General features: G+C 63.4%; 1 protein-coding gene across 1 annotated transcript in view; it reads right to left on the bottom strand.

Moving 5' to 3' along the window:
• Positions 1-4,013: 4,013 nt before the first annotated feature.
• The window catches only part of CLPB (ClpB family mitochondrial disaggregase), an 88,951-nt gene continuing 80,684 nt past the window's right edge, over positions 4,014-12,280 (bottom strand). The window contains exons 12-16 of the mRNA XM_086481543.1: positions 9,908-10,064; positions 6,241-6,314; positions 5,323-5,442; positions 4,809-4,913; positions 4,014-4,324 (exon numbers count right to left, since the gene is read on the bottom strand). Coding sequence (XP_086337669.1) covers positions 4,070-4,324; positions 4,809-4,913; positions 5,323-5,442; positions 6,241-6,314; positions 9,908-10,064 — 711 coding nt within the window. The 3' untranslated portion in view covers positions 4,014-4,069. The remainder of the gene's footprint in view (positions 4,325-4,808; positions 4,914-5,322; positions 5,443-6,240; positions 6,315-9,907; positions 10,065-12,280) is intronic.

The following is a 12,280-nucleotide window of genomic DNA, read 5'->3' as shown; positions in this document are numbered from 1 at the left end:
GAGTGCCACGTCCACGTACCCAGGGAGGGGGGTCAGGGCCCTGCCTGGAGTCGGAGGGGCTGCCGGGATCCCCCCTTTTGGGCACAACCCGCCTGGAGTCGGAGGGGCTGCCGGGACCCCCAATTTGGGCACAACCCGCCTGGAGTCGGAGGGGCTGCCAGGACCCCCCCAGTTTGGGCACAACCCGCCTGGAATCGGAGGGGCTGCCGGGACCCCCCCAATTTGGGCACAACCCGCCCAGCTCGAGTCCCACCTTTATCCCGCTCGTCGCCCGGGCGCAGCCCCATCGCCCCGACGGCAGCACCCGCGGCACCATCCCGCTCCCCACCCCCCCCTCCCCCAATCCAAGCCGAGGGGGACATTCCCCCCCCGCTCCGCACGGACCAGCGGTGGGGGTCCCAGCCGCGATGCCACCCCAAAGCCCCCCCCGGTGCCGGGAGGCCTCCGGCCGCTTTGTTCCCGGTGACAAAGCCCCGAGCTGGGGCTGCACCGAGGCCCCTCCGCTCGCCGGCGCTCGCCCGCCCCTAATCGAATTAGGAGCCCGGCACGGGGCTGAAGGCTGGCGGTAATTGAATTTCCCCCGTCACAGCCTGATGTTTCTCCCCTCCGGATCCTGCCTCCCGTTTATTGTTCCCGGCCCGGCTGCGGTGGCACGTTTGGTTGGTCTGTCAGAGGGAGCCCCTGCACCCGCCGCTGGCGGCTCGGGGGGCGCCGGCCCCCGCCTCTCTGGCACGATTCGAACCCGAACCGAACGATCGCCGAGGGCCCCGTGTGCCCCGCGATGCTGCCCCGGCCGGGATGCTCCTGCTGCCGGCGAGGGCCTGGGGGCTGCGGGGGGGGTGGGGGGGTGGGGAGGGCTGGCACGGCACGGCACGGCATGGTATGGCATGGTACGGCATGGTATGGCACGGTACGGCATGGTATGGCATGGCACGGCATGGTATGGCACGGTACGGCATGGTATGGCACGGTACGGCATGGTATGGCATGGCACGGCATGGTATGGCACGGCACGGCATGGTATGGCATGGTATGGCATGGTATGGCATGGCACGGCACAGCACAGCAGACGTTGGCACAGCAGGGCAAGGCGTGGCGCGGGCCAGGGCAGCGCGGCGTGGTGAAGCGCAGCAGGGTGGAGCGTGGCACGGCCCGGCACGGCCCGGCACGGCACGGTCAGTCATGGCAGAGATGGGCACAGCGTGGAGCCAAATGGCAGGGCCCAGCCGAGCGTGGCACGGCACGGCACGGCACGGCATGGCACGGCATGGCACATCATGGCAGAGATGGGCACAGCGTGGAGCCGAATGGCACGGCCCAGCCGAGCGTGGCACGGCACGGCACGGCACGGTCAGTCATGGCAGAGACGGGCACAGCGTGGCACAGCACGGCACGGCGCTGCGGAGCGTGGTGTGGCATCCCGTACTGGCAGGGCGCGGTGTGACACGGTGTGACCCGGCCCGGCCCGGCGTGGCACGCGTGGCCGTGGGCTCCCCGCTCTCCTGGCGTCCCAGGGCAGAGCCCCAGCCCCGGGTGCCCCGAGCCCCAGGGGAGCCGCTCCCCGGAGGGAACCTGCCTGCACCCCGGGTCAGCTCAGCGTCACGGGGCGCTGCTGGGACCCTCCTGCACCCCGTGAGCTCCCAGGCAGCCCCGTGCACACTCGTGCACTCCCATGCACCCCCATTCACCCTATGCACACCCGTGCACACCCATGCAGCCCCGTGCACTCCCATGCACCCCCATTCACCCCATGCACACCCGTGCACACCCATGCACCCTCTCCCATGCAGCCCCGTGCACCCTGTGCACTCCCATGCACTCCCACACACCCCTGTGCACACCCATGCGTTCCCATGCACACTCATGTACGCCACGCATCCCCTGCACACCTGTGCACTCCCATGCACCCCACGAACTCCCTTGCACCCTCGTGCACACCCGTGCACTCCCATGCACTCCCATGCACCCCCATATACCCTGTGCACTCCCTTGCACCCTTGTGCACACCTGTGCACTACCATGCACCCTGTGCACACCCATGCACCCCTGTGCACACCCACGTACCCTGTGCATCCCGCGCACCCCCACGCGCTCCCGTGCACCCCGTGAGCTCCCACCCACTCCCACGCGCTCCGTGCACACCCGTGCAAGCCCACGCACTCTCTCCTGTGCACCCCCATGCACCCCACACACCCCCACGCACCCCCTTTCACCCCACGCCCCCTCTCCTTGCACACACTCGTGCACACCCCAGCACAGCACGCTCAGCTCAGCGCCAACCACCCCCCCCTCCCCACTTTCCCACCGCTGCAAGACCCCCCCCGTTTTCAGCCCCATTCCTCCTTGCAGCCCCCCCAGTTTCGGGGCCTGGCTGGCACCCGGGGAGGCCCCGAGGATCCCGGCTTTGCCCGTCAGCTCCGCAGGGCGACCTCGGCCGGAGGGACCCAAGCAGCCCCCCCCCCCCCCCGTGCTGGTGCCGCTCGCTTTTGGGGACCCCTTCCCCTCTGCAGCCCTGCCTGCTCGGGGTGAGGACGCGGAGGGTGGGTAATTCCCCTCCTGTGGCACCAAGGGGGGGGGGGGGGGGGCAGATCCGAAGGGTCCAGAAAAGCCCAGTGAAGCTCCCAAAAACCCCGTTCAGGGGAAGAGAAACCCGCTCTGGCCGTCCCGCTGCCCTCCTGCTGGTCGTAAAGGCCAAATCCTGCTGCCGGAGACATCCCCCCCCCCCCCCCCCGCCCTTCCCCCATCCAGCTGAACCCCGGGTGTTGCCAGCCCCCTCCCACCCCCCCCCCCCCCATCCCAGCGCCCCGGTGGGAGCGGGTTCAGCCTCTCCTGCTCCATCACCCGCCCGATGCCAACCACCCCGGGCGGCTCCACCTTCAGCAGCCCCCGCACCGAACCAGCGCCAGCGGGGCCGCTTGGGCAGGGGGACTTTGCCATGTCAGACGGGGACCCCCGGCTTCTTAATTCGGGGGGGGGGCTCTTTGGTTTGGTTTCCTTTGGTGTTCAACCTCCTGGTGTTCAACCTCCTGCTCTTCGTCATACGTCACCGGCCGGAGGACTCGGTGCTGCGGCGGCGGCAGAGAGGACTCCTCGCCCGGTGGGGGGGACGGTGGCGACTCAAATCCCCCCGGTGGTACCCACCACGGGACGCCCTCGCCGCTGGATCCCTCCATCCCTGCCCCATTCCCTGCAGGAGCGACCGTGGCGGGGCTGGGGTCTGCAAACCGCAGCTCAGGAGAGCGAACCCCCCCCCACCCCCCCCCGGCAGGAAAACCACCCCCCAATTCTGCCCGGCCAGAACCATCGCCCTTTACCCGGGCCGGGGGCTTTGGCTCCAGCTCCGACCCCCGGGAACAGCTCGGTTGAGCCCGAGATAGTCGGGATGTCCCGGGAGGAGGTCAGGAGCGAGGGGTTGGCACCGGGATGGCGCCTGGTCGGGATGGGGGGATGTGCCCGTGTCGGTGACAGCTCCCTGCCCAAGGGGCAATGCCCCCCTCTGCCCCCCTCTGCCCCCCTCGGACACCCACAGCCGTGTGTGCACGTTGATTTATTGCAATCAATAAACGAGGGGGTGAAATACAGCGTTGGGGCGGTTGGCTGGTGGCTTTGCAACCGACGCCGTGGCACGCTGGCTCGCCGTCCTACCCCTTTCCAGCCGCGGGGCAAGGGGGCAACCCCCCCCCTCACACCCCCCCCTCACCCCCTCCCGCAGCGAGACACCTCTTTAGGGACCGCCAAACCCTTCCCTGGCTCCCGTAGCATCCGAGATCTGCTCCCCCCCTGCCTCCAAAAGCTCTGCCACCGCTTCTCGCGCCCAGCGAACCTCCCCCCTCCCCCGCCCCCCCCCCCCCCCAGGACCCTCCACCGATACGAGCCCCGCGGCACCCGGCGCTCCCGCTCCGCAGCTCTACGCCCCCGAAATAAACCCGATGATGGCCCAGAGGAGGTGACAGGAGCACGGCTTCGCCCCCCCCTCCCCGCCCCACCTTGCCGCCTGCCCTCACCGACGTGGCCCCATCGCACCCTCGGGAGTCTCGGGGGTGGTTTATTGCCAAGAACTAAACCAGCCCTACAAGAAGTAAGCGATGTTTTCCGGGTTCAGAGGCGCTTGGATGTCCAGTTTTCGGGATTTGCTGCCTTTCTCCACGATCTCCAAGCGCAGCGTGGGCGGCTTGGTGGTTTTTTCTGCCCCGGGGGAAGAGCTGTCGTGGGTTTTCAGCAGCTGCTTGTCCGAATCCTCCACCGCGATCCTCAAGGTGCAGCCCCTGGGCAGCAGCTCCTGCTCGTAGGCAGCTGCCAGCTGGTTCACCACGCGCCGCTCGACCTGCAGGTGAAAAACACCAGCTCCCGTCGGAAACCCGCTTCCCAGGGAGCTGGGCAGCTTCCCGCCCTCAGGATCCCAGAATCTCCTGCCCATCCTTATTCCCAGGTTGTTTTTGGAGCGTACTGGGCTGGTTCCTCCCACACACCATCCACACGTCCCCTGGGGGACCCTCTGCTGTGGGACGGAGCCAAGGAACAGCCCCCTCAACCTGCAGGTGAAAAACCAGCTCCTGTTGGAAACCCGCTTCCCAGGGAGCCGGGCAGCTTCCCGCCCTCAGGATCCCAGAATCTCCTGCTCATCCTTATTCCCAGGTTGTTTTGGGAGCGTACTGGGCTGGTTCCTCCCGCACACCATCCACACGTCCCCTGGGGGACCCTCTGCTGTGGGACAAAGCCGAGGAACAGCCCCCTCCCGGCTCTCCCCACGCAGAGGAGGGCCGGGGGCGACGCGGGGGGCTCCTCCCGCGCTCCGTCCTCGGCGTTACCTCGTGTTTGATAGAGCGAGCCCCGTAGTGCAGGTTGTAGCCGTCAGCCAGCACGTCCATGACCTCCCTGTCCCACAGCAGCGTGATGTTGTGCCTCGCCTTGGCCTGCCGGGGGGGGGGGGAGGAAGAGGAGGAAGAGGAGGAAGAGTCAGCCATGCCTTCAAGCAACGCTGGCGCCCCATTCCTGGAGCGGGGAGGGGCGCCCTGGTGCGGGGTGAGAGGCCCTGGGTTGAGGAAGAAAGGGTGCTGAGGGCTCCAGCACCAAAGCAAGTGGGGCCCTAACCCCTCTTGAACCCCCCCCGGGGGGCTCAGATGGGCAAAGACCAATGAGACAAATAACGTCCCCGACCTTGGCCTGAAGCTCATCCCTGTCCCAACACAGAAGGAAGGGTCCCAAGAGGTCCCCACCCTCCCCAGTAGGGTGCTGAACGGCAGGATGAAGGCTTGGGCAGGGATTTCCTCCTGCTCACGCACCCCTTGAGGAGTTATTTCTAAAGCCACGGATGGTTTTTACCTTCTTGGCCCAAAAATTCAGCTCCTTGTTGACAAGCTGGATGAGCTCCGAATGGCAAAAAGGGAGAAAATAGACGATTTCGTTGATCCTCCCCAGGAATTCGTCTCGTCTGAAGTGAGCCTGCGGGAAAAGGGTCAGTGGGGACGGGGTTGGGGACCCCTGTAGGGACAGCAGGGATCCCCCTCCACCTCCCCCAGCTCACACCTCCACGTAGCGAGGCCCCCGCAGCCATCCCACCCCGTGCCACGGCGCTGGAAATCCACGCTGCCAGCTCTCGGGTCACCAGGAGCACCTCTCAGCAGGGCTCCCGGGAGGAATTGATTCTTCTGGAGGTGGCAAGAGGACCTAGAAGTGACCCTCTGCTGCGCTGGAAGCTCAGCTCCAGCCTCTTCTGCTCTTCGCTCCTGCCCCAGCCGCTTCCAGCAACACCCCTCGCCGCTCTCCGGCTCCGAGGCTCCGACCTGAGCCTCTCGCCAGGTCAAATTCTTGGTCCCTGTAGGAGCTGCCAGGGCAGCAGCACCCTGAAGGGCTCCAGAAACGTCTTCAAGACACTTAAGGTCACCAGGATTCTCCTGGCCCCTCCGCAGCAGGGCAGGAGCAGAGCAGACCCCCCCCCCGTAAAATCCCACGGCAGCGCTTCCCACCCCACGTTCCCCTTCTCGTCTCGCGTCGTGGCTCTACTAGGAGAGCGCAAGGAGCGAGGGAGAAGCTGTTATTTATTTTTTGCTGGGCTCTGGCTTGGCTTAAAGGCCCCTTCCAACCCAAACTGCGTTGGGATTCTGCGACGCTCAGCGGCTGAAAATCCACGGGGTGAGGAATACGGTGGCTATCGCATCGGACGACCGAGCGGCCAAAGCTGAGGGCAACTGAAACGTAAGCTGGGGGGGGGGGGCAGGGGGGAAAAAAAGTCACCCGTACCTTCAAGATGGGGCGAATCACCTTCTCCTTGAACTGCTTGGAGATGGTGATCTTGTCGCTCCCCTGGACATCCTCTGAAAGACAGGACAGGGTGGGGGGGTCGGGGGGGGGGGGAAAGTGGGGGCTCCCCGTCCGCCCAGCTCTCCCGGGGGATGCCTGAGCAAAGCAGCACGACCAGGAGCCAGGAGCTGGGCATGGGGGGGGGGGTGTGTGTGTGTGGGGGGGTGTCCTGGTTTGGGCTAAATCAGCACTTATTCTGGTTAAGTGCTTGAACTTTGCAGGTCAGGCCCCTCAAAGCGTGTCAGGGGGCGAGGGGGGCGTCCAGAGGGGGCTTGCGGAGTCCCCGGGTTTGGCCCGGGGTGGGGGTGGGGGTGGGGGGTGGTCCCTGCGCTTGATGCTCTGGGTGGTGGGGCTTGGGTCTGCTGGGGGGGGGGCCCCCGAGGAGAGCACCCTACCCCCAGCTCTGCCCCCGCTCTCGGCCCTGCACCCCTGGAGCTGCCGGTTTGGGGGGCAGGAGCCCTCAGCTCTGGGAGCCCGTGACCACCGCACGACAGACAGGGCACCCCGACACCCAGGGGGGCACAGAGGAAGGACCCTCGGTCCCTCCAGCGAGCAGCAAAGCCCACGACGGGGCGGTTTGTGGCGAAGCTTCGGCTCCGGTCGGAGTCTACTTCCCGCAGCCGACTGCAGATGGAGCCAGGGTCTGGCTGGCTCCCGAGTCCCGGCTCCCAACAGGCAGCTCAAGCGCAGCCTTTACCCGTCTGCTGCCCAAATTCGCTTTATTTTGGCTTTTCTGCCTCTTTTCTTCCTATATCTTCCCGCATTTAACTCCACGTGCTCTTTCAATGAAAGGACGGAGATCCCGCGCGTAGGAGGCGCTTTGGATGGGATCCTGACCCGCAGGGTGGTGGAGAAAGACCCACACTGGGTGGTGCTGGGAGCCCTTTGTGGCCTTGAGGTGGAGAAAGACCCACGCTGGGTGGTGCTGGGAGCCCTTTAGGGCCTTGAGGTGGAGAAAGACCCACGCTGGGTGGTGCTGGGAGCCCTTCGTGGCCTTGAGGTGGAGAAAGACCCACGCTGGGTGGTGCTGGAAGCCCTTCGTGGCCTTGAGGTGGAGAAAGACCCACGCTGGGTGGTGCTGGGAGCCCTTCCTGGCCTTGAGGTGGAGAAAGACCCATACTGGGTGGTGCTGGGAGCCCTTCGTGGACTTGAGGTGGAGAAAGACCCATGCTGGGTGGTGCTGGGAGCCCTTCATGGACTTGAGGTGGAGAAAGACCCACGCTGGGTGGTGCTGGGAGCCCTTCGTGGCCTTGAGGTGGAGAAAGACCCACGCTGGGTGGTGCTGGGAGCCCTTCGTGGCCTTGAGGTGGAGAAAGACCCACGCTGGGTGGTGCTGGGAGCCCTTTGTGGCCTTGAGGTGGAGAAAGACCCACGCTGGGTGGTGCTGGGAGCCCTTCCTGGCCTTGAGGTGGAGAAAGACCCACGCTGGGTGGTGCTGGGAGACCTTCGTGGCCTTGTGGTGGAGAAAGACCCACGCTGGGTGGTGCTGGGAGCCCTTCATGGACTTGAGGTGGAGAAAGACCCACGCTGGGTGGTGCTGGGAGCCCTTTGTGGCCTTGAGGTGGAGAAAGACCCACGCTGGGTGGTGCTGGGAGCCCTTCCTGGCCTTGTGGTGGAGAAAGACCCACGCTGGGTGGTGCTGGGAGCCCTTTAGGGCCTTGAGGTGGAGAAAGACCCACGCTGGGTGGTGCTGGGAGCCCTTCGTGGCCTTGATCGTGGTGCTGGGAGCCCGTCCCAGCTCCGCAGCCTCGGTGAGCACTGCGGCACCCCCAGCAGCGGCAGAACAGGCCCTTTGGCTCCACCAACAGCGGTGCCGGCACGCCAGGGGGGGCTTGAAATCACCTCTTCTCCTTCCCCACCCCAGCAGACACCAAGGAGGGGGGAAGATGGACAGTGCAGCCCGGCCTAAAGGATTTGGGGGGGTCTCTGTTTATAAGGATTCAGCCCATTTTGCCTCGCTGTTCTCCGCTAAAAGGCACCATTATTCCATAAGTAACAGGAATTTGGGGCTGGCAGCCTGGCAGAGGAGAGCTGGAGGAGGTGGAAGAGACAGAGCTGCCCCCCAGCACCCCCGTGGGTCACCAGTACCATCTCAGCCGCCCAGCTGCCGCGGAAGCAGCTCCTTCCCTCTCCGTCTCCGTTCACCTGCCCACCCAGGGCACTTGGGCTGACCTCGTGGCCGCTGCCTTCAGGAGAATCTCGGAGCCAAGACGTCAGGGAACTGCAAGGAGCTCCACGAAAACCCAACTGAGGGCAGGCTGCCGAGCCGACACGCGCTCTCCCGGCTCCGCTCCCTCGCCGCCGCCGCCGGCTGCCTGCCGTGCAGCTCCAGCAATTCAAATTCAACGCTCCCCTCATCGAGGAGAAAAGCTCTTGGCATTTGAAAATGTTATTCCTGAACGTTCAGCCGCAGGCACGCTTGGTCCTTTGCCTGGGTGAAGCTGAAAGATGCCGGATTACGCCAGCTTTGGCGTCCGCTTCTCAACACAAAAAGGAAGAGACGGGGAGGAAGAGGCTGGGAAATGTATTTGAGGCCAAAAGCCGATGATTTTTCCTGCTCCCACGGAGGGCTGCGGTGGCTTCTCCGGGCGTTTCCACCGGCGAGCAGAGCGGATGCGACCGGCCTTTGGGAAAGACGGTGCCTCAGGGACAGCACACGCTGCCACGTTCCCTATGGAAGGTGCACATCCAGGTATTTAAGACCATCAAAAAGGTCTTAAAATCCCACCCCAGCTGATGAGTTGTTTTAAAATGGATGAGAAGACAAGGGGTGCAGAACCCTCACCCGTGACTGCCTGGTCCTCTGCTCAATTCTCCTTTTATTTGTACCTAACTCACGAAAATTGGCACAATCGGGAAAATGGTGGGTCCAGGGCTCCCATCCCAAGGTAAAACTGATGAAGCTGAGTCCTTTTGGGAAGGACTGTGAGGAAACAAAGCTCTTCTTCTTTAATGTGAGCCCCTGTACCAGCCCCAGGCTTCTCGAGGAAGCATTTGGAAGGGTCCTCAAAGAAGGAAAAGGGTGAGGAGATAACGGGAAGGGGTGAGGAAGGCTGAGTGGCGGCACAGAAAGCCTTCTCCAACGATGTGATCTCCCTCTGAAGGATGTGATCTTGAATAACGAGGCTTTCATAGAGTCACAGAGCAGTTTGGGGTGGAAGGGACCTCAAAGATCATCTGTTCCAACCCCCCTGCCCTGGGCAGGGACACCTCCCACCAGACCAGGTTGCTCCCAGCCCCATCCAACCCGGCCTTGAAAGAGAAGAACAAGGTCAAGCCCAAAGCAGAGGGATCCCAGGAGGGAGAACGGTGAAGACCGGGATGTGGGACATCCAGGTCATCCGAGGAGGCAGGAGCACAACCTCCCAGCCCCCCCCCTACAAGAGCAGGCAGCTGCCTTCCCTTCTGGCAGAGGAGCAGCCCCGAGCCTTGCCCTGAAGCTGCAGCGCCTGGGAGGACGTGGCGGTGGAGAGGTGACGTGCTGGCCTGGGTGCTCCTCCCTGGCAGCGGGATGGCTGGGGTGGCGTCAAAGGAAGCCAGAAGGACCTTCTGTTAGGAAGGAGGTGGATTTTTAGGGATTTGGAGCAGGACACGGACAGCCCAGTACCTAAGTTCTCGGCGATCCTTTTCTTGCTCATCTCCAGGGCCTCCTGGCGGAGCTGCAGGGCGTGCTGGGCGATCTCGTCGCTCGCCACGTTGGAGGTCATGATGAAGATGGCATCCTTGCAGTCGATGGTCTTCCCCTTCCCATCCGTCAGCCGGCCCTGCAACGACACCCAGCCGAGCAGCGTGAGCGGGCGCCCCAGGGGCGTTCCCAAAACGCCAGGCCAAAAGGACACGGGTCGCCTTTCCCCCGCCGGCCCCGTCCTGAGCAGGTTTAGTTTTGAAGGATGCGGCCAGGGCTGAGCTGCAGAGGCTGAAGAAGTCCCCAACTCGCCCGAGGAACGGCCCTGACTTGCCCTGCACGCGGTCCCAACCTGTCCCACTCGAGGGAAGCCCTGGGAGATGCCAGACGGCCGCCCCTGCGTAACTCAACCGCCCTGGATCCTCTCCCTACCTCCCTGTCGCGGTTTTGGGTCTGACCCATGAGCTCTGGCGAACCCCCCCGAGGGCAGGTGAAGTCGTTGTCACCTCCTGCCTCTGTCCCACTCCTCTAACAGAGGCTGTCACCCCTTAGGTAGGTTCGGAGGAGGCAGTCCAGGCTCTGGGCTCAGCCCTGCCCGTGGTCGTGGTTTAGGCTGGGAGGTTGCTGGAGTGGTTGGGACGTGAGATGTTCCCCTGGGCGGGCTCTTTGCGGGGGCAGGACGGGCAGCTGGAGGAGTTGGCGCCTCGAAAAGCTCAGATGTTGACCAAAGCCTTCCAGATGGGTCGGTTCCAACTCCCCGTGGCCACCTGGGAGGGCAGGGAGGGCTCAGAGGGGGCTCTGAGTGGCCTGAGGGCACCAGGGGGAAGCACAGGCTGCTGGAAACCTAGCTAAAAACGAGCAAAACCGAAATAACCTCGCAGAAATAACCGGGTTACGGCTCCGCCGGAGTGAACTGAGCAACGGCGAGGCCGTGGCAGCCCCAGAGAGCATCCCTCACGCCCCGCGGCAGCGCCCGGCAAACCCAACCGGGGCAGCCCGGCGCCGGCATCAACCCTCCTCCTTCTAAACCAAGGCAGGAGCCCTTCCAAAGGACTAGTTCTCTTGATGAATAAAACAAAATAAAAAAAAAGAGAGGAAAAATAAGGAAAAAACGAGCGGCTCCCCAGGCAGTTTCTTTCCTCGGTATGGCTCCAGCAGCACAATGACACAAGTCCTGGTTGGGTGCTTGAGATTAACATTTGGGTTATTGCCCTGTCAAGTGCGTGGCGGAGGAATTGATTTCACATTTAGCCGCTGCTGGGATGATCTATGCAAGAAAAAATGGTGTTATTAATCCTGAAAACAAAACCAAACCAGCCCCAACACCTTCCAGCGCGTTGCTCTGGAGTTTGGTGGCCTCTGAGGAGAGGCTGGGACCCTAAAACCAAACCGAAACGCTTGCACACGACAGCTAACGGGCATGGACCTGCCTCGAAGGTCGACAAAACTCCTTGGGGAGCCACTTTGGAGGAGTCTAGGACTTCTCTCCGGGACGTGAGCTGTCTCCAGAGGAGGCCACCACGCTCCTGGAGATGCTGAGCATGGACCTTCCCCCAGCATACACGATGCTTTTGGGAGCCCCAGACTCTTCCAAAGTGGCTACCCGAGGAGTTTGGGGTATGTGAAGGCAGGTCCGTGCTGGCAGCTCTTCAGGACTCCTCCCAGGCATCTCCAAGCATCTTTGGGAGACAGCTTAAGTCCTCAGTAGCCACAGCAGACTCCTCCTAGGTCACCAGTTGAAGAGATTTCTGGATGATGGAGGCAGGTCCATGCCTGGGAGCTCTCCAGGACTCCTCCCAGGCTTCTCCAAGGGTGTGGTGGCTTCCTCTGGAGACAGGGGAAGCAGCCCCAGGGGCCTCCTAGATAGTCAGCTGGAGAGTTTTGTCCATGGCAGGGGGGTTGGAACTCAATGATCTTTAAGAACCCTTCTAACCCAAACCTTCCTGAAGAGTTTTGTCCATGGCAGGGGGGTTGGAACTAGATGATCTTTAAGAACCCTTTCAACCCAAACCATCCTGAAGAGTTTTGTCCATGGCAGGGGGGGTGTTGGATGATCTTTAAGGACCCTTCCAACCCAACCCATCCTGTGAGTCTACGTTTTGGGGAGGAAAGGTGTGAGACAAACCACAGGCCACCTGAAAAGTCATGAATCAACCAATAAATGAACTAAACCCCAGCAACTACCAAGTCACGACTTGTCAGGATACCGACGGACTGCGAAGATCCCCCCACCGCCCCGATGTGACAACACCCTGACCTGTGCCTGGGACCTAGGAGAGGATCTCCTCCACGCCACGGAGGCGGGCACAGGGCACCCACGGGAACAGGGCCATCGCTCTCCTGCCTCCTCTCGTC

The sequence above is a fragment of the Leptosomus discolor genome, chromosome 1 (assembly GCF_034619465.1).
Source record: "Leptosomus discolor isolate bLepDis1 chromosome 1, bLepDis1.hap2, whole genome shotgun sequence".
Taxonomy (NCBI): domain Eukaryota; kingdom Metazoa; phylum Chordata; class Aves; order Leptosomiformes; family Leptosomidae; genus Leptosomus; species Leptosomus discolor.
Note: the sequence above shows the minus strand (reverse complement) of the source record. Positions and strands in the feature narration are given on the sequence as shown.